Source organism: Halichoerus grypus, chromosome 7 (genome assembly GCF_964656455.1).
Source record: "Halichoerus grypus chromosome 7, mHalGry1.hap1.1, whole genome shotgun sequence".
Classification (NCBI taxonomy): Eukaryota; Metazoa; Chordata; class Mammalia; order Carnivora; family Phocidae; genus Halichoerus; species Halichoerus grypus.
This window is the reverse complement of record NC_135718.1, coordinates 62109195-62134967: the sequence shown is the minus strand read 5'-3', so window position 1 is coordinate 62134967 and position 25773 is coordinate 62109195. Positions and strand designations below refer to the sequence as shown.

Here is a 25773-nt window from a genome sequence, read left to right as displayed (position 1 = left end):
ATTGAGATATTCACAATTGAAATAAAATCAGCGTTGAAAGGAGTAATAGAGTAAGCTCTGAGAACAGAGACACCCTTAGGAGTCAAGAAGATGCACTGAAATAACTACACAGATGAACAGAATTTCTCTTTCTAACAAGAAAACCCAACAGTAACTTTTATCCTGGTTTCATATTTCAAGAGTTAGACCAGGAATACCCCAAAACAGGTTAAAATAAAAAGCTGAGTCATCAGGGTCTTTCAGAAGGAAAGAAACCTCTGTAGGATGAGAGATCTTCGCTCCTGCGGGGAGGGGCGGGGACTGGAGGCCTGAGGATTAGGGGAGAGGAGGCGTGTCCCTCAGAGATCCGGCTGAGGGCGTGGGGGGTCTTCTCGCTTTATTTATTCACAACCCACATACTTTACTAGATTTAGTTCTGCCGGTTAACTTAGCACCAGGATGCTCAGCTGGTGGGGCTAGAGTAGACTCTAGGTTATTTTGGGACATTCTCGGCCCCGCTGCTTAAGATGAGGAGGTCCTAAAATGAACACCCGGACCTTCCTGCCGGCAGATTAGCGAAGACACCCAGCCGCGCCTCATCCTCATCCACACTCTCCCGCTCCCCAGTAACTGTAAAGTGCAAAAGAGCTGGCCAGGGCCTGCAGAAAGCGCAGCGCCTCCGAGCCTGGCACGCTTTTCCCCTTCCCTCCCCCGGGGAGCGAGCCCAGCGGCTCCCCGGGTGATGTCAGTGGGATCCTGAGCCCCATCCCGCTTCACGGCTGGGGGCGGGCAGACGGCGCTCCCCCACGCTGGGCAGAGCGGGGTGTCGCTCGCGGGGCCGCTGGCGCCCCAGGCCTCCCCCGCCCCGGGGCGGTCGCTCTCGGGCGCCGGGGTCCCCCGCAGCCGCGCGCGCCGCCCCCGCCGGCCCGCGCCACGCTCCGCCCTGGACGCCGCGGGTCCCGGCGTGGGGGTGCGCGGGGGGTGGGAGCGGGCCCGGGCTCAGCCTGATTTACGGCTCTGCTGAAAACCGCTTTGCTCCCGCAGCAGTAGCACCGGCCGCCGCGGCAGCAGCAGCGGCTGCAGCTGCAGCAACAAGTCGGGTAAGTGGCGGCAGCGGGGCTTCTGCGCCTGCGGCCCGGCCCGGGGGGCGCGGCAGAGGGGACCGGCGGGGCGGTCCCGGGCTGGGGAGGGGTCGCGTCCCCTCCGCGCGGCGGGGAGTTAGGCTGTCGGCCCCCACTTGCGGGAACTCGTGTGCGCACGAATCCACTCTGGCTCCCGAGGGCTGGCCCGCAGCGGAGCGGGGGCGGGGAGAGCCGGGACCCTCCGGAGAGCATCTTTGCCAGCCTGCCCTGCGCGGGCAGAGGGAGTGAGGGCTTTTCCGCCAGCCCTGTGGACTGGGGTTTCCCCTGGGCCCTTGAAAGCACGAGTACTCCCAGAGTGTGTGACTACCCATTTCCCCATTCGGGGATGCCAACCCTTCCCCACTTCACCCCTTGAAATCCTGACTTCCCCTGCCTTCACCTCTCTGCTGCCTTTTCGGTCAGGGTTTGCATCCTGTCTCCACAAAACCGGCCGTTAAACGGTCCGCCGCCGTAGCACAGGAAGAGGTTCCCCTCTCTAGGGGCCAGAGGCTTATTAACCTGGAGGCTTTGCCTAGCTGGCTGGGGACCGTTTGCGCCTCTGCTTTTTGAAGAGGTTGAGGGCCCAATAACAACACTTTCCAGTCTAGACCCTTAGTTGAGCTTCCTCTTTTGGGGGGCCCAGGGCTTGTTACATTTAAGTAGAAACCATTCCTGGAGGGAATAGGTATGCCCTGCTTGCAGAATAGGGTTGCTAGCAGTCATCTGTTGCTAGGGCTAAGATAATAAATTGCTACAAGGAAATAAGAACTTCCTGTTATTAAAAGAGTTATGCTGATACCTGTCGGGTTCAAATATTGGCCATCTCTAAAGGTTATCAAATTAAAACAGGATCAGAGACGAGATAAATCCATTCAGAACACTGTTATTTTTCTGAAGTCTCGACCATGGTCCCTCTTTGGTCAAAATATATTTGATATCTTGAGTTCCTAAATGTCAGTAAATCTGGAATATGGGAGGCTATCATTGTTACCATAATATTTTGATTTATGCCATCACAACAATAACTAAAGGCAAAATCTCAGGTTGAAAAATTTCCAGCTGATTCTGTGTTTAATGCCACTGCGCCTAGCTTGAGTAGTATCATTCCCATGTTTGAAGAAAGATCGCTGAACTCTCTCTCTCAGGACAAATTTTGACAATTCGTGTGAGTTTTCCTCCTTTTTGGAATTCATGCTTATCAGGATTGTATCAGTAGAATAGGGCACAGGTTTGCAGTGAGTGTGCTCAGTTCAGGAGGGCAGGAAACTTAAATTCCACTTCTGGATCTGCCACTTTCCACCTGGCTTTGAATTCATTACTTTACCTCCTTGCTCCAGTTTTCTCATCTGCAAAAAGAGAATTTTACCCACCTTCTTCATCTTGGGCTGGGGCGGGGGGAGCTTGGCAAGCTTTTCCTAAAGGCCCAGGAGTAAGTCATTTTGGCTTTGCAGGCCATAGAGGCTCTGTCCCAACTAGTCACTCACCTTTGCCTTCAGTGCAAAAGCAGTAGTAGGCCACACAGAAAGGAGTGAATGCGGCTGGATTTGGCCCGCGGATCATAGGTTTTAATTTTAATGTGAGATATTATATGCCAAAGGCATTTGAAGCCAAAAGCCTCTGCCCTGGTAGAGGTGAGGGGCCACAAGCGTCTCAGCAGCACTTTTTAAACAGATGTGTAAACTACCTGTTTTCCGTTGCCCTGCCCAGGACCTGAAGAGTAATGCAACAGCAGGCTTTTGAGGCAAGCAGATACCCCTGGCAGGAGTCCTTCCAGAATGTTGCCGTGTGCCTGCCGTTCCGCTGCCCGAGGTGTGGAGACCATACCAGGTTTAGAAGTCTGTCCTCGTTGAGGGCCCATCTGGAATTCAGTCACAGCTACCAGGAAAGAACCCTCTTGACCAAATGCAGCCTCTTCCCGTCCCTCAAAGACACAGACCTAGTCACTGCCTCAGAACCCCTGAAACAGGGAAAACTGCAGGGCACGGGCCACGTGGTGAAGCAGAAACCCAGCTATGTGAACTTGTACAGCATTTCGCACGAACACTCCAAGGACAGGAAGCCATTCGAGGTGGTGGCCGAGCGGCCCGTGTCCTACGTGCAGACCTACACGGCGCTGGACCTGCGTGCAGACTCGCTGGAGCGGCCGCGCTCCAGTCCCGGACTGCCCACCTCGGACACCAAAGCCGCTTTCGAGGCCCACGTCCGAGAAAAATTCAACCGGATGGTCGAGGCCGTGGACAGGACCATCGAGAAGAGAATCGATAAACTCACCAAAGAGTTGGCCCAGAAAACGGCCGAACTGTTGGAAGTTCGGGCGGCCTTTGTGCAGCTGACGCAGAAAAAGCAGGAGGTGCAGAGGCGAGAACGGGCCCTGAACCGCCAGGTGGACGTGGCGGTGGAGATGATCGCTGCGCTCAGGCAGCGCCTGAGCGAGTCCGAGGAGGAGCTGCTCCGGAAGGAAGAGTAAGTGGTGTTGTGCCGTCGCTTTAGGCACCTACCCCCGAGTTACAAGCACAGGTCAAGCCACGATTGGTTTTTCTTACTTGCAGCTACTTTGGCTGCCTTTCGCATTGTACAGTTGAACGCGGGATGCACAAGGCTTTGGATACCATTGACCCTCTGTGCGTATAGTCTGCAACCCGGCAGCAGGAGAGTCAAAATATTCAGTCCCTTCTCGCCTTGGAAATTATAGGAACGTTCGTTTTGAGAGAGAGGAGTAGCAGTGTATCTGTGGTGGGATCGGTTCCCAGCACCAGCTGGTGAGCAGGGGGGAGGTGAATGGGAAGGCAGAGAGGCGGCTCTAGCCCAGCCATTTCTCCTTGGTAGCCTCCCTCCATGTAGCCAAGTCAAGAATATGAGATGCTGTCTTGTTCGAGTATATAAATATGCTCTAAATACCAGTAATTCTGGCTTCTTTGCCATTTTGGATTATCTGCTCGTGTTAATTAAATGTTGGTAGCTGAGAATCCATTTAATTATAGTTTTTATTTGGAAGAAGCAGGCATTAGTAAACCCAGAGGAGACTTTCTGATCCTGCTGGCTTCTGTGATTTTAGTTTGAGAATTTTCTTTTTGTAGAACGGTATGTGATACTAGAGTCAGTCAGGCTTGCACAGAGTTGACAAGTGGTTTTCACAAGATAGAGGTGAAAGACATCCTACTTGGAAAAGCATTTCCTTATCAGGAAGTATGGCTTCAACTCAAACTAGAAAAGCATACCTAATAATGCAGTATATTTCCCAAATGCAGAATGTTGGATTTAATTTTAAATGGAGGCTCAGAATTCGTAGAATCAAAGGGCATAAAAATGGATACCCTAGGATAACCTAGAAGGAAGGTTTCAAATAACTTGGATTATATTATAGAGGTTGACTTAATTTCATACTTTCTGTGTCCACTGGCACTCTTCTATCATGTATTGTCTCTTAAAGTGTAGTAATTAAAGCCTCTCCCTTTGGCGAGAGGCTGAGAAACCCTATATATTAAAGAGATCATTACCTAGTATCACTAAATGCCTACATTCTACCTAGAGGGAAAGTCTGCTCTGATCAACTAGAAATTTTTTTAATTACCTAGTGAGGACAGATTCAAATCAGCCACGGATTTACTTTGCTTTTAGGGAAATGATCTGTAATGAAAAATGTTTCTTTCTTGGCTTCTGGAGTTTCCCCGTGGGAAGTTAGTGCCATGATGACCCATTGCGGCCACCAGGGTGATTAACATTGCATCACCGGAAAAATGGCAGATGGGGTTCCCCTATGTGCAAAGACAAGCTTAGAATTAAATTTGTGGTATTTCTGTTTGATTGAAGAGCAGTGAATTTAAAAGGAAAACAAACTGTTTGCACATATTGATTTGTCATATTTTACTTATTAATTACACAAGTAAATAATGAATGTGGGATTTGGGCTGGTGGTTGCCTGGAGGGAAGCCAGTATGATGGCAGGGAGAATCATATAGTTAGATCTAGGTTATTGCTAAGGATCTAACTTTTGTTTGGGGTGTTGGGTTCAAGAGTGCTTAGTTATTAAGAATATCTTAATATAACTTAACTTAGTAAAAGCGGGCCATGCGTGGATCAATTATGATAATGCTAACCCAGTTCTGTTACCTGAAGACCAATTGAAAAAGTAATATATACTCATAAAAAAAAAAAATTTAACAGGGTAGAACTGTATGTGTTAAAAGTGTCCCTTCCTCTCCAAGCATACCCTGCTCCATCCTCCAGAGACAGCTACTGTTTAGCTCGGTGAATGTCCTTCTAGACCTTTCCTATGTAGTTACAATCGTATGTACTTTATACACAGAGAGAGATGCTATATTCTCCCAAGTGGAATCGTGACACTATACACTATTCTGCCACTTATGTGTGGAATTTGTTGTTGTTTTAACATAGTGTGTTGCAGGCATCCTTCAGGCACTAAATATAGGATTATGTCATTCCTTTTGGCTATCGCATGGCCGTGGTGTGGATGCCTTCATGGCTGATTTCATCAGCTTGCTATTAATGAATACATGGTTTTGTTCTGTTTTCCTAGTATTAAAAATAGTGCCTCAGTTAACGGCCTTATACATATGTCTTTGTTCACGTTTTTGTGAGTATATCTGAAGATAAATTATGAATTGGTTTTTAGTATGTCATTTTGGACTACGGAGGGGGGCGGCAGCAATAACATTAAAAATAAAAACACTTTCAATGAAAATACAGTGAAACTGCCTTAAACTTTTAAACATAAAATTAACAAAGTCTTCATTTTTTTTTAAGCCTTCATTTGGCCTGGCCTGTCAGTTTCGTATTCAGGTCTCAAATAATCACTCTTTCTGTACGTAAAATAGCACTGAAAGAGTCTTGTTCCCAGGAAGGACACTGGAGCTCTTGGTCTGAGAGGGTGACTGGCCAGCTCCCTCAGGGTCTGTAGTGTTCGGCCTCCCTGACACCCACCCCTGCCCCCAAAACGGGGGTGCAGAGCAAGCCAGCTGCCCATCTGCCGCACCACTGAAACCGAGTTCATCCGACTAGATTTGCCTGCCCGGGATGAGCCCCGTCCCTCCTCACCAGCCCTCACGGAGCTGTGTCTTTGACCGAAGAGGTGACCTCTTAGATACGGGAAGACCCTATTTGGCCAGAGAGCAAACCAGGAGTTGTGCTGCCCCGCTAAACCCCTCCAGATGAGCCCTCAAGACTTATTTGTGAGAGAAAGCGCGTGGTTGCAGTGCTACTCAACATGGACTTCAACTCTGGGGACCCTTTGAGACACAGATGGGAGATTCAGTTTAAAAAAACCCAAACACCTACGTGAGGCTCTCTCGCGAACGGATTGTTTTTCCCTCAATTTTAAAATCCTTTCAAGTGAGGCTTAGGAGGCTCTTCTGCTTACGGATTTGTTCTCTCAACTTTAAAATCCTTTCTTTCAAACTGAAATGAAAGACTCCAGGGCCGCTTCTGCCCTGAAGCTGTCCATAGGCTGAATGGCCTTGCATTATAGAGGGCCTATGTAAGCTCTATAACAGAGGAGATTGAATAGGCAGTATCTTGTACTTTTTGGGCTGGTGAGTCTCATTGTATCCCTGGAGAGAGGTGTCTATTTGTGTCTGGGGTGCAAATCCAAGGGAGATGTTGTCCGTCATCTTCACAAAGTCTCTGCAACTTTAAAAGTGCTATTGAAGCAGGTATTTACTTATTCAAGAGCATTCAGAGCTATAGGGTAGACCCTGCCTGTAATCAGGTAAATCAATCCCAGCCAACCTTGCGGTAAGGTATCCCTTAACAAGAAAGGATAGACTTGGATGGTAGCTGATTTGTGGCTGAGTGGGTCATCCAAGGTTTGGAGCACACCTGTGTAATACCAGTAATCCCAAGTTTTTCTGTACCTCCTTCTGGTAAGACTGGAAAGCCCTAACTGAGCACCTGTGATGTGCCTGGCACCGTGCTAGGTGTATATGGGGAACTTAAAATTCATGCTCTTTTCCTCTAAGGAGCTAACATCCTGCATAGGAAGCATAAAACATCCCTGTGATCATGTCCATGTTCAGACCCAAGGTAGTTGGAACAAGTGCTTAAATACAAGGCATGGTTTCAAGTTGATAAACTATTAGAGAACAGATTTTTTTTTTTTTTTTAATGTGGAGAGGCCACACTGAGGAAGTGAGGAGGAAGGGCAGTATTTGCATCGGTGGCCAGAGGAGAGCGACATTGAAGGGACAGCAGGGAGAAGAAAGACTATTAGAGATGGCCCCTGAGGAGATGTGTGTTTTGGGAACTGGAAGGTACTCCTCGTCTCCTTCAGGATAACACTCTCATTTTACAGATGTGGAAAATAAAGCCCAGAGCAGTGGAATGACTCGCCCAAGGACAAAAATTTGGTAGCAGAGCTGAAATTGAAACCCATATTCCCTGTCTCTCTGCTGAGTGCTTTTTCCATTAATTCACTGTGTCTCAGCCAGACTTTTGAAAATGGGGTATTTGCCCAAAGCGTCACGACTTATGTAATACTGAATCTGGCCCATTTTGGAATGGGCCGGCTTCTTTGCTGTTTTGAGAGAGCTGCTACGGTGACGTCATTTATTTTTCTGATGAGATTAAAGGAGATATCAGCTGGCATCAAAGGTGTTGGGAAATAGGGAATGCTGGCGTCCTAAGTGTGGTTATGCTATTCAGCTTCCAGAATACCAGCCCAGGGCTTTTAACGTGACTCTCTGGTTGTCCGTGGCCAGTCAGAATGGAGCATGCCAGCCCTTGATTGTGGTGAGGGGCCCCCTTATAATTCTGTCGAATCTCCATCCTACTCCCTTGCAAGCTACGATAGGTATAATCCTTCCCTTCTTCCTTCATTATTTGCCCTGCTCTCAGCTGGCAGTCAGCCCAGGAGACAAATCTTGCACTAAGTGCCTGCCGTGCGTCAGGTACTGTTCTAGGTCCTACCGTGGTATACCAGATGAGTCCCGTTTCTGCATTTACGGCAGGAAGAGGCCAGAAGGTAAAATTAAACATTAAACAGATCATTAGGGGTATGATGAAAGAGGCCTAAAGGGATGGCCTGAGCCAGGTAACATGTGTTAGGTTTCTATCGTAAGCTAGCTGTGGGATGCTGGCCTTTTAAAGTTTGACTTGGTATACCTTGCTTTGCACAGCTAAACCCTCTTGCCACTTAATTACAGCATTTCTATTTTTGATCAGCTAAAGCAGTGAGTAGACAATTTGGTCTCCAGATGGATCCATAGCTAGGAAACAGGCCAGGAAAAATCATGTTACATGTAGGGTTCAGTGGGACAGGGAGGGGTCTGTTTGCTCCACATTTTAGTGCGTTTATGTAAATGAGGTCCTCTCTTTCCAGGCTGCTTTCCATGCAGACTTAAAAGTAATGTAGGAAAAACTGGACGTCAAACACGCCCTCTTAGGGATGGTTAAAAGTTGGAGACCAAGGAAAATATTCCGTTTTTCTCTGTCTAATGTCCGTGTACCTTCTTTCTGTCTGGACCAAGGGGCTTAGATGTAGTGTTGATCTACTTATTACCAGTGAGAGTCATTTGACTTTCTCATTAGAGTTATTTTTTAAGCTCTTAATGAGAAGTATATACCTTTTGGTTTAGTCAAAGAAGCCAAAAGAGAAAGGTGAGGCAAAGGGCCAACAAAAGTAGAGATGGCATGGCTTCAGATGGGCCGCAGGTGCCCATTCCACCCTGTGGGGCCCTTGGGATGCACAGGAGCCAACCCTGAGCTCCAGGTTGGCAGCCCGGCTCCCAGCACTGCAAGGTGGTGGACTCCAGCTTCAGGATTTGCCTCGCGGCTGACATTACGGTCTGTCTGACGTGCTCTGTGATCAATAGCTAGCCTATTTTTAGCCAGAGGTATTTTTACCATTTCACATACCTCCAAAGAGGTTCATAAATCAGTAATGTAAAATGAAATTTAAATAACTTGGTAGAGCTTTGCCTTTGGGAGGAGAAGCTGATTTTAAAGTGTTGTTTAAGAATAGAAGAGAAGCATCAATTTTAGATCCCACCCTCAGTCCTGTGGGAGGTACCTGTATTGTGGATTACTTTTTGGTTTTATGCCCTAGTACTTGTCTGGAAAAAGATAAAAAGAAACCTCAGGCTCTTTTTGTCAGTTAAAGATTTTCAGCTAGAGTGTGGTTGTCCGTTTCATGCACTCAGCAGAAATTTGTTGTGCCCCTGTTGTGTGCTGGGCTAGTGTTTGGAGCTGGGGTTAGCACAGTGAAGGAGCAGGCAAGGTCCCTGACCACACAGATTTCCCAGTGGAATGGGGTACACGGCATGACTAGTCCTCTTTGCAGTGTGCGTTGTGGTAGGAGGCAACGTTCTGCGGGAGAACACAGCAGGTCACCTAACCCACACCTAGGCACATGTGGGAAAGCTTCCTAACAGGAGAGCCCTGAGGTTAGAAGACTCATTAAGAACGGGGGCTAGGGAAAGGCAGTGGGAGGGACCCCAGTGGAATAACAGCATGTGCAGAAGTAAGAATCTGGCTCACAGGCTGAATGAAGGGAGGTCCCCGGTGCTGGAGCAGAGACAGAGGTGGTGTGCATTTATGAGGCCCAAGGGGAACATCAGGCTATGGGATGGCCATGAAAGCTGGAAACATAGGGAAATGACTGTAAATTACAGTATGCAATATGATCAGTGCGTTGTCTCCTATTAACAATGCATGGTTAGATGGCTTTGTAACATTGTAGTGAACACCGGTATGCATTAATGCACATTTCCCTCTATCTCTACACCTGCTTCTAGAGTGGGTTCATCACATGACAGTGTATCTTTAATTTCTCTGAATTATCCTGTCTTTAACCCACCTCAGAAGAAGTAATTGAGGGGTTCAATCTGTAAAAAATTAAATATTATCAATGTTTCAGACCTATGGCCATCCTGTAAATGAACAAGTGTCTGAGGGAACAAGTACGCTTTCTAAATAAAGCTTTGATCACACTGAAAGGGTTTTTTCACTCGGTGCCCCTTTGTTTGTTTGTGAATCTCAGGATGTGGACAGATTTCTAGCTCTGCATTTCATTCTGCATAACAGTGAGCTTCAGACCAGTTTCTTATCCTGTACTGGTACTTTTTCCTTTAGTATTAAGTATTGATTTTATTAAATAAAGCGTATTTTCCACCAAAGCTTAAAACCTTGTGTTCTATAGTATTTAACCTTTTTAAAAAATACGTATATGAGAAGTCAAAGATGGGGCTGGAAGTGACGTAGACTCAGCTTCCCCGAAGCTGGTTTGCACACAGCCTGATGGGATGTCACTCAGGTTCCCTCTGTCTTCTCTCCCATCTGGCCCTCCAGGCTTCCCCCTGTATTCTAGGTCACAGGGTTGAGAACCTAAAATAAAACCACACAAGTCTCTTCCTCTTCTCTCTGATGGCATCATATTATTCTTTCTCTTAGTCATTCAGCTCAGCTTTGTAATTATATATTTATTTCAGCATTTGTTTCTTTTAATATTTGCTTCTCCCACTGTATCCAGGGTTAGCACACTGCCAGCCTGTCCAGCCTGCTACCTGTTTTTGAGGAGCTTGTGAGCTAAGAATTTTTAATTTGAAAAAAAATCCAAAAGAGAAATAATAATTCACGACATATGGATATTATATGAAATTCAAATTTCAGTGTCCATAAATAAAGTTTTATTGTTACACAGCGTCTAGGGTTCTTTTGCGCTAGGCAGAGTTGAATAATTGTGAGAGAGACCAGATGGCCTGCAGAGCCTGAAATATATACTCCCCAGTCCTTCACGAAACGTGGGCTGACCCTGGATTCAGCAGTAAGCTTCATGAGGATAGCCATGGGCTCAGGACTGCCAGCACTAAGCCCAGTACCTGCTAGCATTCAGTAAGTGTTTGTCGAGTTACCGAATAGTGGAACAAATAACTGTGTGGACTGTGACCACATCCTCCTGGGGTTCCAGCCCTCGTTGCCCACCCCTCACCCACGTTCTGAGATTCAGGAGCACCTGTACCCAGCCTGGCAGTATCTCAAACTGTTGGCCCCACTTCTTCTTATATTGCTAAAAAAATATCTAAGGACCCCCAGAAGTTTTGTTAGCGTGAGTTTTATCTATCAATATTTACTGAATTAGAAATTAAAACTTAGGGGCACCTGGGTGGCTCAATTGGTTAAGCGTCTGCCTTCGGCTTGGGTCATGATCTCGGGGTCCTGGGATCAAGCCCTGCATCGGGCTCCCTGTTCGGCAGGGAGTCTGTTTCTCCCTCTCCCTCTGCCTCTCCCCTCCACTTGTGTTCTCTCTCTCTCTCTCTCTCCCAAATAAATAAATAAAATCCTCAAAAAAAAAAGAAATTAAAACTTAGAAATTCAAAATACAATTATTAATTTATTTAAAAATAACAATAAGATAACAATACTCTTTAGCAAAAAGAGTAACATGGTTTTATAAGTTTTGCAAATATTTTTAATATCTGACTTAAATAGAAGGCAACTGGACCTTGTTACTTTTGCGTTTCGTTTGTTGCAAATCTGTTGTTTTGGTGGAAGTAGATGAAGGAAATCCGATCTCACATATATATGTAGTAAGAAAAGGGAGGGGTGCTTTAATAGCTTTGTCCGAGAACAGGATATTCTGCTTTGCTACTAGGACAGAAGTTGACAATTGGTAGTTTCTTCAAGATTCATTGAGATATGGGATCTGAAATCCTATCAGGGAATATCTTGTTCTTCCTTATATTGAAACCTGTTGGTCTGTCTTCCACTTTGAATGGATATTTGACGGTTTGGTCTAATTATTAAAGCGGTTATAAATGCAATGTGGTTAAACCTCGTTCTTTTTCATTCAGGAAATTCCCAAGATTCCTTGGGGAAATATGAGGTGTTTCTGGATATTGTTGGTCCAGATTGAACAGGATGTGAAAGGGGAATCTGAAGTTGTACACACAGGCTAGTCCACAATTAGTCACTGGGTTTGGTTACCGTTTTTATCTAATACAGACACCCAGACATATTCTCAGCATGAGGCACTTCTCCAGCCATCGTCTTATATAACATCTTATTTGAAATTAAATCATCAGGCTTGTTTTAACTGTCTTTTCTTTTTCTTTCTTTCTTTTTTTAGTTGATGTGAACCACTCATAAACTGAAATTAAGTTAGTATTGACACCAGGTTGGTTGAAAAATGCAAAGGGTGTTAACTTCTCAGCTTCAGGGCACAAGGTAATTGGATGAGGGAGAGGTTAGAAAAAGATGCTTCTCTTCTACAGCATGACATAACACTCCAGGATCAGCTAGGAGCATTGATGTTAATTTGCAAAAGTTTTTTTTTTTTTTTTTTTAAAGATTTTGTTTATTTATTTGAGAGAGAGAGAATGAGAGAGAGCGAGTACATGAGAGGGGGGAGGGTCAGAGGGAGAAGCAGACTCCCTGCCGAGCAGGGAGCCCGATGCGGGACTCGATCCAGGGACTCCAGGATCATGACCTGAGCCGAAGGCAGTCGCTTAACCAACTGAGCCACCAAGGCGCCCTGCAAAAGTTTTATATAGAACCAGTAGCAAAACATTCCATGATTTAAAAATATAGCCACAGTCATAAACCATATTGCACTCAGGTTTGTTTTCTTGCTTTTGAGATGTTAATCCTGTGGGATTAAGAGGTCAAATATTGCTGTTTTACATTCTAAGCTTTACAGCCTGAGAACCGCCAAATAGTAAATATGCATAGAAAGAAAAAAAGACTGGAAAAATATACTAGGATGTTGATAGTAGGTACCTCTGGGTGTTGGGATTATGGGTCATTTTTTGTTTCTTCCTTGTCCTTTAAAATATTCATTACAACGAATATATATTGAACATTATATGTCATGTATTATATCAAGTGATGGGCTTAGAGCAGGGAGCAAAAAGGCTGATTTGGCCCTTGCTCAGTTTTAGATCTTTTAATAGGTCAATTTTTATCTTTCCCAAAATAAATGTAAAATATTTCCGTAATGAGGTAAATATTACAAACCAAAATGAATTGAAAAGAATACACTGGCTCTTTGTCTATGTCTTTGTTTTGGGTAAGGGAGAGGGTTGTGGGTTTTGGTTGTTTTCCCTATAAGTACAGTTTGGAAACTCCTGACACGATTCAGATATCCTAACTAATCACCTACGAAGTCTCTACTCTGAATGAATGGAAGCCTTAATGTCAGAAAGACGAAGGAATAGCCATTTCCCAGGCTCTGTTTTCTAGTGGTACTTTTGAGCTCCATCTAGGGGATCTCAGCCATTCCTCAGAGCCATGAACAGTTGTGGCATGCTGGATATAGCACCCGGACGGGCCCTCCATTATTTTGCTGCTAGTTTAAGGTTACTTAGGCAGATAAAAGCTGAATGACAGTAGCGCTTTAAAATTGGCTGGTGTCCGTGGCCTGAACAGCTTGGAAAGTTCGTGTCTTCCATGCAGGGCTCATACGGAAACATCTGGAAATAAACTTGAGACTTGATGATGGGAGAAAACTCCTTTCCAAAGGGATTCATTTCTTTTATGTGAATTTTTCTTAGCTACTGAAAGATAATAGAATTATTATGGAATTGGGGTTTATGTTTGATCCTGGAGAGGAAACTAGAAAAAAAGGGGGGTTAGTATAATAAGCAGTTCTGTGATGAATCATGTCAGAACCAGTCTCTTTTCTATTTTTATAAATATGTAATTTCTAAGGCTTTGCAGAGACATTTGACTCTGAAGGAAGTGTCAGAAAAGTTTCAATATAGCCAAGTGTGACATATTTGTGAGAGAAAAAAATCACAAATAATTGTAAAAGTGAGTCACTGACTAATTGTACAGAATAAAGGAGCAAGAAACCACTACCAACTATTTTGCAAAAAACTTCTGTAAAACTTCCTGGGTCAGACTTACCTGAAGTTCTGCTCTCAAGAAATTATGGAGCTAAATGGAAGGTGCAGAGAGGGCAGTGGATTTCATCAACTATCTAGAACAACTGATGGAGTTAGATTTTTTTAAAACGGGATTTCTTAATCTGAAATGAAAGAGGCTGGGAGGAGAATGAGCAGTCTTTAGAATCTTGGTTCTGCATTAAGTTGAAAGTGGCCAGATAAAGGAGGGGGGGGTACTCCTTGAGGGTCAAGAGAGATTCTGAAGACACATACAAGAAGTACTATATCCAACAGGTGATAAAATGATGGAATTCATTACTCCTGGTGGGTGTGGCAGGACATACAAAGGGGAAGGCTGAAAGATCTTTATAATTTCTTATTGAGAATTGGATGAAGAGAGTTGTGATAATATGCACCTGTTGGTCATGCTGATTACCTGGTACTTGGCCTGAGAAAAAGGCCAAGCACCTGTGTGTTTGTGTGTTTGTATGTTTGTATGTATGTGTGTTTTCGCAGAGTTGCTCGTGAGAATGGCTACCAAATTGTTACAGGTGTTGGTCTCAGGTTAATGGGGTTTCAGATGGTATTTTCTTCTTTATATTCCTCATGTATTTGAATCTTTATAAAGAACGGATTTCATTTTAAGTCAGGAAAGTGTTGTTTTCATCCATGCATTAGAAATAAAAAGATATCAAATAGTAATAAAGTTATTAAAATTTTTCTGGATCTGTATGTGGATAAAGGAATATTGTTTGAGGTATTTTGCTCAACTTTTTAGGGGAAGGGCAGTCCTGCACATGAATTCTCCTCTGTCAGCTAACATAGCTTTCCCGGCGGACCTTGGGTCAACCTCAGGATGGCATTTCTTGGACTATTTCACTTTTAGCTCAAAAATGCACAGTTGGACAAGGTGACTCATTTTACTCCGCATGCCCTTTTTTTTCCACACCTTCCCTCCCTGTGCTCTCTTTCTCCCCCAGCAGCTAGACTTTTAAAATGTAAGAACTTTTCTCAAAAGTGTCCATTGGTTTCCCATCTCATTTATAATAAGAAAATCTGGAGTCGTTATAGTGGCCCCCACTCCTTCTGTCCTTCCCGGGCCCCGCCTGCAGCCAGGCAGCCCTCCTAACTGTCCGTCAGATCTGTCTCTCCGCGAACCCGCCTGGCTTATTCCTTGGTACCTGTTGCCCTGTTTCCCTATCCTGAAGGTTGTCCCTGACCCCTTTCTAAAATACCACTCACACATTCCCTTCTTCTGTTACTTTCTGTCCCCTTGCACCCAATTTCAGTTTTCTCCTTAGCGCTTACCACCCCTGACCTAGATATTTATTTGGATATTCGATAATGACACTCTCTTTCTACTGCAGTGCAATCTCGAAATAGAATCACTAAAATGTCATTTTATCTCTTTCGCCATCACTGCGAGCACAATGCCGAGGGCAGTGCCCGACACAGAGTCAGCACTCAATAAATACGTGTTAAATGAATGAAGTCCTGGCTCATTTTTCCGCTTTCTGTTCTGACGTTTTTGCCTTGCAGAGAAGTTGTTACATTCAACCATTTCCTGGAAGCAGCAGCTGAGAAGGAGGTCCAAGGGAAAGCCCGGCTCCAGGACTTTATTGAGAATCTGTTGCAACGGGTAGAACTGGCAGAAAAGCAGTTAGAGTACTATCAAAGCCAGCAGGCTGCTGGCCTCTGCCGAGACATCAGTGAGCACGTGGTAAGTCACACAGGTCCAGCCACCACGCCTGCGGTCCTTGGGTATGGTGAGATTGGGTCAAGGACAGAGGAGAGGGGAGCTGGGGAATGACTTGCGGGAACCTCCTAGACATTAGCACCAGCCGTCCTTGTGTTATGAAGTCATACAGGTGAATCCAAGACACCTGGAAGTAAGCGAAATTCCGGATGCACGGTTGTCTTCACCCCACCACTCCACACCAACATAAATAGGTAGAGATATTTTTATATTAGAGAATAACAGAGTTGGAGGTGGCTGAAGAAATCATCAGTCTCAACCTGGGTGCTCAAGTAGATGGGGAGGTATTATCCTGTTTGGGAGCTCTTCAAGAGAATCTTAAGAAAGCTTTGGCCTTTCTTTGTAGTAGCAAAATCTAACCACATACCTCTTTTTTTTCCTGAAGAGGAAGGACACCACCATCTGCTAGTCTCTATAGGTGAAACATTCTTTAAGTAGATTTTCAAAAAGTCTTAGAGAATTTCATAAGTGGCAGTTCTATAATAAATATTTGCGTACAAGTTTATATATTGTTTCAGGGACTTAAGAAACCCCCAGAGCCCAGACAAGAACCGTGGATACGGCTGAAGGTCCAGATTCTGCTAAGTGGCTTGATCGAGATTCCCTGGTCTCTTTGGGGGTTGGGGAGGAGGTACAAATAATCACGCTCTAGATGAGGGAGATGGGGGGTCGTATTTGCTCTCTAAACAGTTTTTTTGATAACAACAAAGCCAAAAAAAAAGAACTTTTGAAACCCCAAAGTGGTTTATTTATAACATTTTCATGATCTGTTTGATTTTATTTATGCTTAGCCCCTTCCGCAAAGATTTTTAAATGATTCTTTTACTTCCCCTGCAAATGGACTGTACATATAAGGGAAAGAAAAATAGGGAACATTTATGCTAACCAAAATGTTGGTAAAGTTGCTACTGGTTGATTAAAAAGTTTAGTTTGAGCATTCTGGAAGCCAAGATTAAAGGGAAACATTAAATCACAAAAGAAGGAATGAGATGACAAGCAGGTGGATAAAAGAAGGAAGGCGGGAGGAACAGACAACAGGAAAAAAAGGAGAGGGAGGAAGGAAGAAATGAAGAAACGTTACGCAATCTTACTGAAATGTATAGTCAGCCTTAGAGCAGGGCAGCAACGGGAGCTCTAGAACTTTCCAGTCAGGCACAAAAGTGGGCTGGAAAGAAGTAAGTTTGTTACTTCCGTGAGGTTCCAATAACTGTAATCAAAGCAGTTTCAGCCACCTGACATGTTTATTATTTTCCTGTTGGTGACGGTGATCTCCTGAGAGGGAGCTTACGCTTCCCTCCTCAGTTCCTCTCTCACCTCCTTGGGAATCTGTGAGTGCAGTCATAACTCAGTGTGGCTGGAGGGACGCTCTGAACCCTTTCCTGCCTTCTTCCCATCCTGCTCTCTATCAGGAGAGAGTGTGGCATAGGGTCACGGGGCCCAGATGTGAGGTGAAAAGGACTGGCTTCCAGATCATTCCCGCCCTGCTCCTTGTCTTCTGGGGCCTATAATTCTATTAAATGAAGCAGTTGGACCAGATGCTCGCTAGGGTCTTTGGCCTCTTAAATTCTCTGATCGTCACCTGACTCCAGTGGTTAAGAATTCTAAAATAAAAATGTAGCATGAATAGTCTTAGTATTTAGGCTTACAAGTAACCCAGAGCTAAGAAATGGGTAAAATTCTACTGTACAAAGCCAAGAGGATCTTTGAAAGCAATGGAAGGCAAGGAGGAAGAGAGGAAGCCTATTCGTTCTCTTATTTATATTTCTGTGCTCACTTTCCTCTGCTCGGTTTATTTTTCCAGCTTGAAAATTAAACATCCTTTAAGAGACATTGCCAGTGATTATTTTCACCGAGATGGTAGACGCCATCAAAAGTTGGATAGGCCTCAGGTCTTCTAGTCAGCTGTGTATATACGAAGTTCTGTGTGTGTGTGCACATACATGTGCACACATAAATACACAGATTTACAGGCACACGTGCACATTCATCTAGACATACAAATACAGCAGGGAATTAATCCATATTTGCATCTCCTGTGTCCCAAACATGACATGATCTGCCCTCGTCAGACTTGATCTACCCGAGGAAGAATTGACTGATTGAAATAAAGGAAAATGCAGTTAAGATGGTAGTGGGGAATATAGAAGGGAGAGCCGTCTGTGAGTAGGACACGGTCAGGCTGCAGTGAGGCGGACTGTCACTGTTGTGGGGAGGACGCATCGCCCTGAGAAGACCAAGAATGAGGTGCTTTGTTTCTGAAAGGATCGAGCAGAGACGCACTTTCCCCGTGTTCGTGGAAGTCCTCCAGACTCCACTTTGGCCCATAACATAGCACATTATGATGTAGTCTGCAGACCCTCAGACCATTTCTCCCTTTTCCTTCAGCTGCTTAATCTTAACAATATACACGCACCTCTGAAATTAGGAACAGTGTCTTTGATGTAACGCAAGTGCTAAGTCTGGCCTCCCAGGGTTCCTGTGGCCATCCACACACAGAAGAACTTGGATGCTTTTAGCAGGAAAAGCTTCGAATCATCACTTTATTGACTGACTTGGCCCACCTTAGTGAAGCCACAGAACAGTGAGGAGCTCTGGCTTCTGGAGCCTCAGCCACTCCCAAGAGAGCTTGTTGCCCCAGTGTGCCCTGAGATGGAGCGGAACATTCTGACCCAGGCCCTCCACAGTGCAGCTCAGGACAGCCTGGAATGCCGTCCCCAGCCGACCTGGCTCTTCATTGTTACCAAGGCCACACTGAGAAGCAGTGTCTGTCCCTTCCCTCATTTTCTCATTACCACCTCCAGACAGCAGTGAAATTTCTAGATTGATGGATGAGGTGCTTCTTTCCAAGGTGTGTTCTGCTTTAAGATTCTTTTATGCCCTAGAAAAATTCCCCCTCACGTTTAGTAAATGCCTTTTCTGAAATGATGTTTCGGCATCTGTAGTTCCCCTTAATTCCCTTGAGCATTTGAGTTCTTTTTCACCTGGCTGATTTCTAAAAACGTAACATGCTTACTCAGATATTTTGTCTTTGTGCCCTAAAAAATGCTGTCGAATTAGACATCAAGTGACCTAATATCCCATCTGCCAAAATCACGCACAGACCTGCTCAAAGGGAAGGTCATGAAAAGCTCGGATCATCTCATTTTAAGTGTTGCAGTTAGTTCCTGCAGGTTGTACGTCAGGGCTAGCAGCCATTCATTTAGTATGTATTTATTGGGAATGCAGCACTTACTGGGCGCTGGGGGAACAGGGTGAATGAGGTGGGTGAGGCCCCTGCCCTCAGTGAGGAGGGTGATGACCCCAGAAACAAGTCCGCACATAACTAGGATGATCTCAGCGGGTGAGAACCTCTGTAAAGAAAAAGGTGAGAGGAGGTGTGTGAGTGGCCGCCCCCATCCCTCCGTGGTCAGGAGAAGAGAAGGCTTGCAGAGGAGGCTGCATTTGGACTGTGACCTGAATAACAGGACTGAGGTGGCTCTCTGAAAATTGGGAAGTGGCTTAGAAGGGAACAAGCTTGGCACATTTGGGGGATGAGCTGAAGTCACAGATGCAAGAAGGTTCCAGATCATGCCGGGGCTTCTGGGTCACAGAAGGAGTTTGGATCCGTTCCAGAGCAGAGAGGGAAGCCATTGGTAGGTTGTAAGCAGGAGGTGATTTATGTTTTAGCAAAATCCCTCTGGCTGCTGGGTGCAGAATAGACTAGAGGGGTACAGGACTGAGAGAAGTTCAGAAGGCCATTATGGTGTGGCAGGGGAAGGGGGATGGCAGCTTGGGGAGAGCGGAGGCGGAGAGAAATGGCGGGTATAGGATATATCCTGGGGACAGTGTTGACTAAACCAGTTGGAATTGCTGAAGGATTAGGTTTTAGCAGGTGAAGGAAAGGGAGGAATCGAGAATGAATCTAAGATTTTGGCCTGAACAGTTGAGTATACAGTGCTGCTATTTACAGAGGGGAGGTGGGAGGAGGGCCGGGTGCCTAGTTTCTCCAACCCAAAACAACCTGAGACACCATGTTTGCACTCAGATGGGCTCTCTGTGCAGCTATTTATATTTTTCCAGAACCTTCCTTAAGGACTCTTCTTGATCCCCATCCTCCTACAAAGTAGTTGGACTACAAGAAAATAGAGCCAATGAGGGGACCTAAGGGGGCAGAGCGTTTCCATCTGCCTGAGGCTGTGGGGCCAGAAGGAACAGCGGCCTCTTGTGTTCACAGGGCGGAGAGCATGTGAGGTGCTGTTGGGAAGGTGGTGGCAGGCCCTGCCTCCAGCCAAGCCTGCTGATCTGTAGGATCACTGGAGAGATTCGGATCCAGCCATGGATTCCATTGATCTTTTTGTGTACAAACTTGCTGGCTCTTCCACAAACACATGCTCCTTAAGGAGGCAGAGCAGTGTGAAGTCTTGCTCGGACGTGGAATGTCCTAACTTGGGTTTGAAGCCCAGCTCTAAAACTGGTAAAGCATTCAGGCTTCAAACCAGCTACTTAACTTTTCGGCCTTACTTTCTACATCTGTAGGGTGGGGATGACAATGCTTACCTCATAGGGTTGTTCTGAGGGTTAATTGTGGTGGTTATATAGTCAGCATTTTATCCAGTGTGTGACATATAGACCTGCACAGTTATGGTACTTATATATCTGTGTATAGGTGAGCTTTATGGCTCATCTCCAGCCATATTTATTTGTGCATTTACCTTTCAGTAATACACACAGTAAACTCTTCTAATTTCCTAAGGTCCCAGCAGGGTCCATCAGTGACATTCATAGGCACCAAGGTTTTGGTTCTTAAAACATTTTGGAAGTCAGGGACCTCTTTGAATTAGATAACATTGTTGGCCTCTTCCCCAGGGAGGAAAGTATGCATATGCATGTAAATACACACACACATACACATACACACACACACTTTATATAAAATTCCAAAGAGTATTATACGTACATATGCAACAAATCATCAAACTATATGCTTACATACATATATACAGTAAAGTGAAAAAAATTTGTTATGCCATAAGAATAACTTTAAAAAGAAGGAAGCAATTTAAAGGAAGAGAAACCCTGTAAGCTTTTTTTTTTTTTTTTACAATTTATACATAATACTAAAGTCCATTCCAGGAGCAGAGCTAAGAAGCCCTTACTACTGGTAGCAGGGCCATGGCGGAAAGATGGAAATGCTGAAACCTTCGGGTTTCCCAGAAGCTGCCAGCCTGACGCTTGCCTGAGCCCTCTGTCTGACCTTCTTTGTATATTGCATAATCTCAAGACCCTCCTTGGGGGTACCTTTTTTGGTCCACCTCTATTAATCTCCTGTTGAATCCAGCCAGTGTGAACAGGGTCAACAGTAAAGCTTACTTTTGATTGAGTCAGAAGGCAGAAGCCAGGAATCTCATCTTGCCTTCCTGGGGACATGACCCTCAAAAGTTTAAGGAAAGCTTCTTTCTGATTTGTTTCTGACTACAGCTCAAGCTCCAGACAGGAGACCCGGGGAGAGTGACCCTGTTATGCTGAACTTGGTTTCTCTGATTATTTGAATATGGTAGGACTCTCGTCTTGGTCACACTGGGCCCCAACACCAACGTGGCCCTTTCTGCACATTTTCTTTATCATCCTCTTTTTCTGTGGGTCTGCCTCCTGCTGTGACAGCACTTCTTTTAGCGAAGGCTACATGAGGGAGGTCAGGAAGGAAGGTTGGGAGTACACTGGGTTTGCCTCTAAAGTGAATGGTGACATCTGGCTCACAAAATGATGGTTCTCAATTTGTTCTGCAAATGATATTTGAGCCCAGCCACAAAAGGGCATGCAGATACTTCATTGGGAGTGGAAAATAATCTCAATGATAGATGGCCTCAGGGACAGTTGTGGAGTTGGTCTTCATAGGCTCTCACTTTAGAAATGATGTATTTTAGGCAATAAACATTTTATGCCAATTTTCCGTTTAGTTGATACACTGTCACCAAGCACAGCTGTAGTAAATTAGCTGCACATGCAGCCTGAATTAATCAAGAAATAATGGCGCATCATTCTAGTTTTAAAAAACATGTTTCTTCAGATGTTGCTCCATTAGAGGGCTCTTTGACATTTTGAAATTTTTTAGATCGACTGATAATGGCTTCTTGAAAATCTCAGAACAGCGAGCCACAGAGGCTCCCCGAGGAAGCAGAGGCCGAGCACGAGATGTTCTTGTTCGCTGCCGTGGCGGAAGGTGCCATGGGCCGTGCTACTGATAACAGTTCCTGGCTTCCTTAATGGGAACAGTTTCTTAAAAATATAAGCAAGAAAGATTTTTAAAGCCAAATCCAACCTTCAAGCGAAGTAATGTTTTTTCTTATTTGTTTTCCTTCAGCTTACAGATATCTTCTCAAATAGGAAACCCAAATGCCTGTATGTATATCTTTTTATACTTGGGCCATTTGATAATGTTTGCATAATGTGTTTTCCGGTTACATTTTATGTATATAATATCTGTATTCGAAATGGATTTTAGAGTCTCCGATGAAAATGTACCTGCCTGGGTACCTAATTTTGTAAATTGTGGATACAACTTTTAACTATGCTAATAGCCTATTAGTATATGGCGGTATGTTAGTGGTCCAGGAGTATTTTTACAGTATTCTATAATGTAACTTTCTCTTATTGAGGTATAGTGTAATCATAGTATCTCTATAGTAGTATTAATGTATGTATACTACGTCATATGTAATATATGTATAAATTTATGCTAGGAATCACATACTTTATGACGGCTACACCACTATTACTACTATATACAGTCACTTAAAGAGTCAAGGGGTTTGGATTCTGGTCTCATCTTTCCCATAGACCAACTGTATGTATTATCCTGGAGAGTCCCTTACATTTTCAGTGTCTCAGTTTTGTCTCTGGTGAGAGAACTAGTAACATCTCCCTGGGAATTTGGCATCATGAGATCATTTCATGAAGGCCACAGGACTTTTTGAAAGAAAAATACCGATTTGTATTTGACTTACTGGCAGCATTTCTGCCACTCTGGCATGCAGGAGTGAGTGTACCGTGGATGGTTTGTTTTTGCTTTTGTTTTTTTCTTTTAAGGTTCTAAACAAAATCTTTCTTTCTGCTCATCTCCCCCTGCTCGACCATCTGTAGAAGTAGAGGGCATCCACATCCTGTGTGTAACCACGCTGATCTCAAGACCCATTTTCATCCAAAAGGAAGGAGCTACCTGAGAAAAGCCAAGGATGACAGAGCCAGCATGCAGCCTGCTAAGTCCATTCACGAACAGGCTGAGTCCCCAAGAGAACTCTGCAGACCATCGAAGAAAGGGGAGCCTCTGGGGTTTAGCCGGAAAGGCAACATCAGGCCCAAAATGGCCAAAAAAAAGCCAACAGCAATTGTGAACATCATCTAAAAGGGTGGTGGCCCTGGACTATCATTGCCGGGCTTTGCAGAATGTTATTCTGGGGGCCAACAATAATGCCCTTTGGGATACATCCCATAGTAAGACACGTTGGAAAAAAGGGCATAACACATTTATTTCGTGGCCATTCAGGCACCTGGATTAACCAGAATTTAACAAACGGGAATCTCGGGGAACCAGAAATTTATTACAGGCCCCTTTTAGAAGCAAGAGGCAGATTACAGAAAGAATTGAAAAAAAAAAATGAAAACAGTCTTATTCCAAAATTTTAGTTAAAAGAAAGCTCCAACTTGTAAAATAAATAGACCACTCTCCAATAGTATCTGCATCTGGGGTTCTGTGTGGGGGTGATTCAGCCAAGGCCCAAGGCCACACAAGATGTCAGGCACTAGGAAGAAAGTCTGCTGTGTCTACTGCTCTCTAAATTGTGGGGCAAAGAATGGGAATGCAAAGTTCTCTTAATGGCAGTGAAATAGTAATATTTTTGTTTGTTTTTAACTTTGCCCTCCATTAATTTGAAAGCTTCCAAAAATAAGGATTCCTGTTTCCCCAAGTATTCTGGTTAATCAATATTTCAATGTTTGGGTTGCTTCCAGGACTCATCTCGTTAGACTTCAGTTTTCATTTCCAGTTTGTTCGATTCAGGTTTGTTGTTTCTCTGGATGCGTGTTTATTCTGACTTTGGGACGCCTCTGCTCTCTCCTTTGGCTGAGTGTTCTGCACCCCGAGACCAAGCTGCAGCCTCTGTCTTCAAAGCCATTAGTGTTGTCTGTGGTTGGGACGGAAGACCCCATCAAAACCTTATAGCCATGAAACTCTTTGATCAGTTCCCATCACAGTTCCGGGTCTGAAGGGCTGGAGCAGCCCTAGATGGCACGTCTCGTGCATCGTGAGCCGGGGCCTGGCAACACTGCAGACCTTCCTCAGCCCTTTCCTGCTGCCCTGGTAGTAGCAGCAGCCGCTGGGGGCTCTGGGCATGCTGTCCCCTTGCTGGCCTCCCTTTTCCACCTCCCCGCTGCTTCTGTGCCCTTTGATGATTAGATATACATCCTTACCTTCCAAGCAGGTGTTTGAAGCGTTCACTGGACACTGCTTTCTAAAGTAGTTTCTGAAACAAACAGTGCATGTGGGATCCACAGTCTGAGACTGTCCTCTCCCTCCCAAAAAAAAAGCCTTCAATTCCATAAAGAACCATCTGTTAAGAACCTCCTGCTTTATGGTTCTCATCAAGAATGAATTTCCATGTTACTTTTTTTTTTTTAATGTTAACAATATCATCAGGTCTTCTACAGAGTTTACAAATGCTGACATCCTTCTGGAAAAAAGAGTAGTTATGTCCACAAATGTATACATATACATATATATATATAACACAAAATATATATGTCAGGTATATTAATAATTTATTTTTAAATACTCAGCAAAAGGTGTGTGTTTGTAGTGGGTGGTTTTTAAACTATATACATTAGTTCATGTAAGCTGAATTCTCTTATTTTGAAAATTAAAAGTGTAACCTAATTAACATTAGTAGAATAATTGTTATTGCAATAAACATCAGATTAGCAATGCATTAAAAATAGGTATAACGCAGTTACTTAAAGTGCCAGTAAGTTGAAAAGTGTAACTTATCATTATACAAACATTTTGAACCTATCATAGTGAAAACGTTGATTTTTGAACCTTCACTTTGACATCTGGCTCACGGGGGTGGGCCATTCATCTGGTGTATAGGCAACTATCCAGTGGGAAAAAACATTGCTGTGAAGTGAATATCACTGTTTAGGCTAACATTGTAAAAATTGTAGTGTTACAATTATTGTTTATTTGGAGACTTAATCTCCTCCAAAGTTATTTATTATTGATGTTTATACCATGATTGCACTCTAGCCTTTTACATACTAAAAAATTGATTTGTTGGTTATATTGCATGCCCTTTGTCCTGTAACCCGTGTGTGCAATGACAACAACTTGTTTTTAAAGGTGGTAGAGCCAGATTTTTTTCGTTTTATTTAACGTAACCTACATTTTCAGTTTTTATTTAATATGCCTAGAGGGCATGACAGCTCTCTTTGACAGTGGTACTCTGTTATCTTCAGAAAGCACCATAATGTCATATCTACTCTACATACATTACACAAATGATTTTAAGATTTATTATATTAAAAAATTCTTTTTAATTCCAACTCAATTCTGACCGTCATACAAGGAAATGCATTATATATGTTGTGCTTCCTTAGAGATGTAAATTTGCTGTTGAAACATGGGAGCTGGCTCACTCTAAGGTATATTTCACTTACATGCCATGGCCTGGGCCATGTACCATGTCCCACTTGGGTCTTATTTTTAAATATATATATGTCCACATGGGCAGTCAACCTGTGAGTTGATTTTTGGAGAAATTACCAAAGTTTCTGGGAAAACATGTTCAAGGCTATACTGAAGAATGGATCTAATTTTATTATTAGTTTTGTAAGGAAGAAATTTTTCTTTGAAGTGGTCTTTCATTCTTTTATTCCCAAACTAGGTTATAGATTTTCAACTGCAAAGTTCAGGTTGCTTAGACACTGTTTTCCAGCATTCTGCAGGGTAGATCAGTTGTATGGAAGTTGGAATTTTCTTTTCCCAGAATTCAAAAGAAAAACTTTTTAGATTATGAAATAAATATTATAATAATAAAGCTATATTTATGACTAA

The 25773-nt window shown here is 44.1% G+C and overlaps 1 protein-coding gene across 1 annotated transcript; it reads left to right on the top strand.

The window, feature by feature from the left end:
* The first annotated feature begins 924 nt into the window (after positions 1 to 924).
* On the top strand, positions 925 to 25773 carry ZNF365 (zinc finger protein 365). Its single transcript, XM_036066738.2, has 5 exons — positions 925 to 1079; positions 2808 to 3563; positions 15473 to 15653; positions 22030 to 22067; positions 22809 to 25773. The coding sequence occupies exons 2-5, from the start codon at positions 2821 to 2823 to the stop codon at positions 23068 to 23070; spliced, it is 1224 nt and encodes a 407-aa protein (XP_035922631.2). The 5' UTR covers positions 925 to 1079; positions 2808 to 2820; the 3' UTR covers positions 23071 to 25773.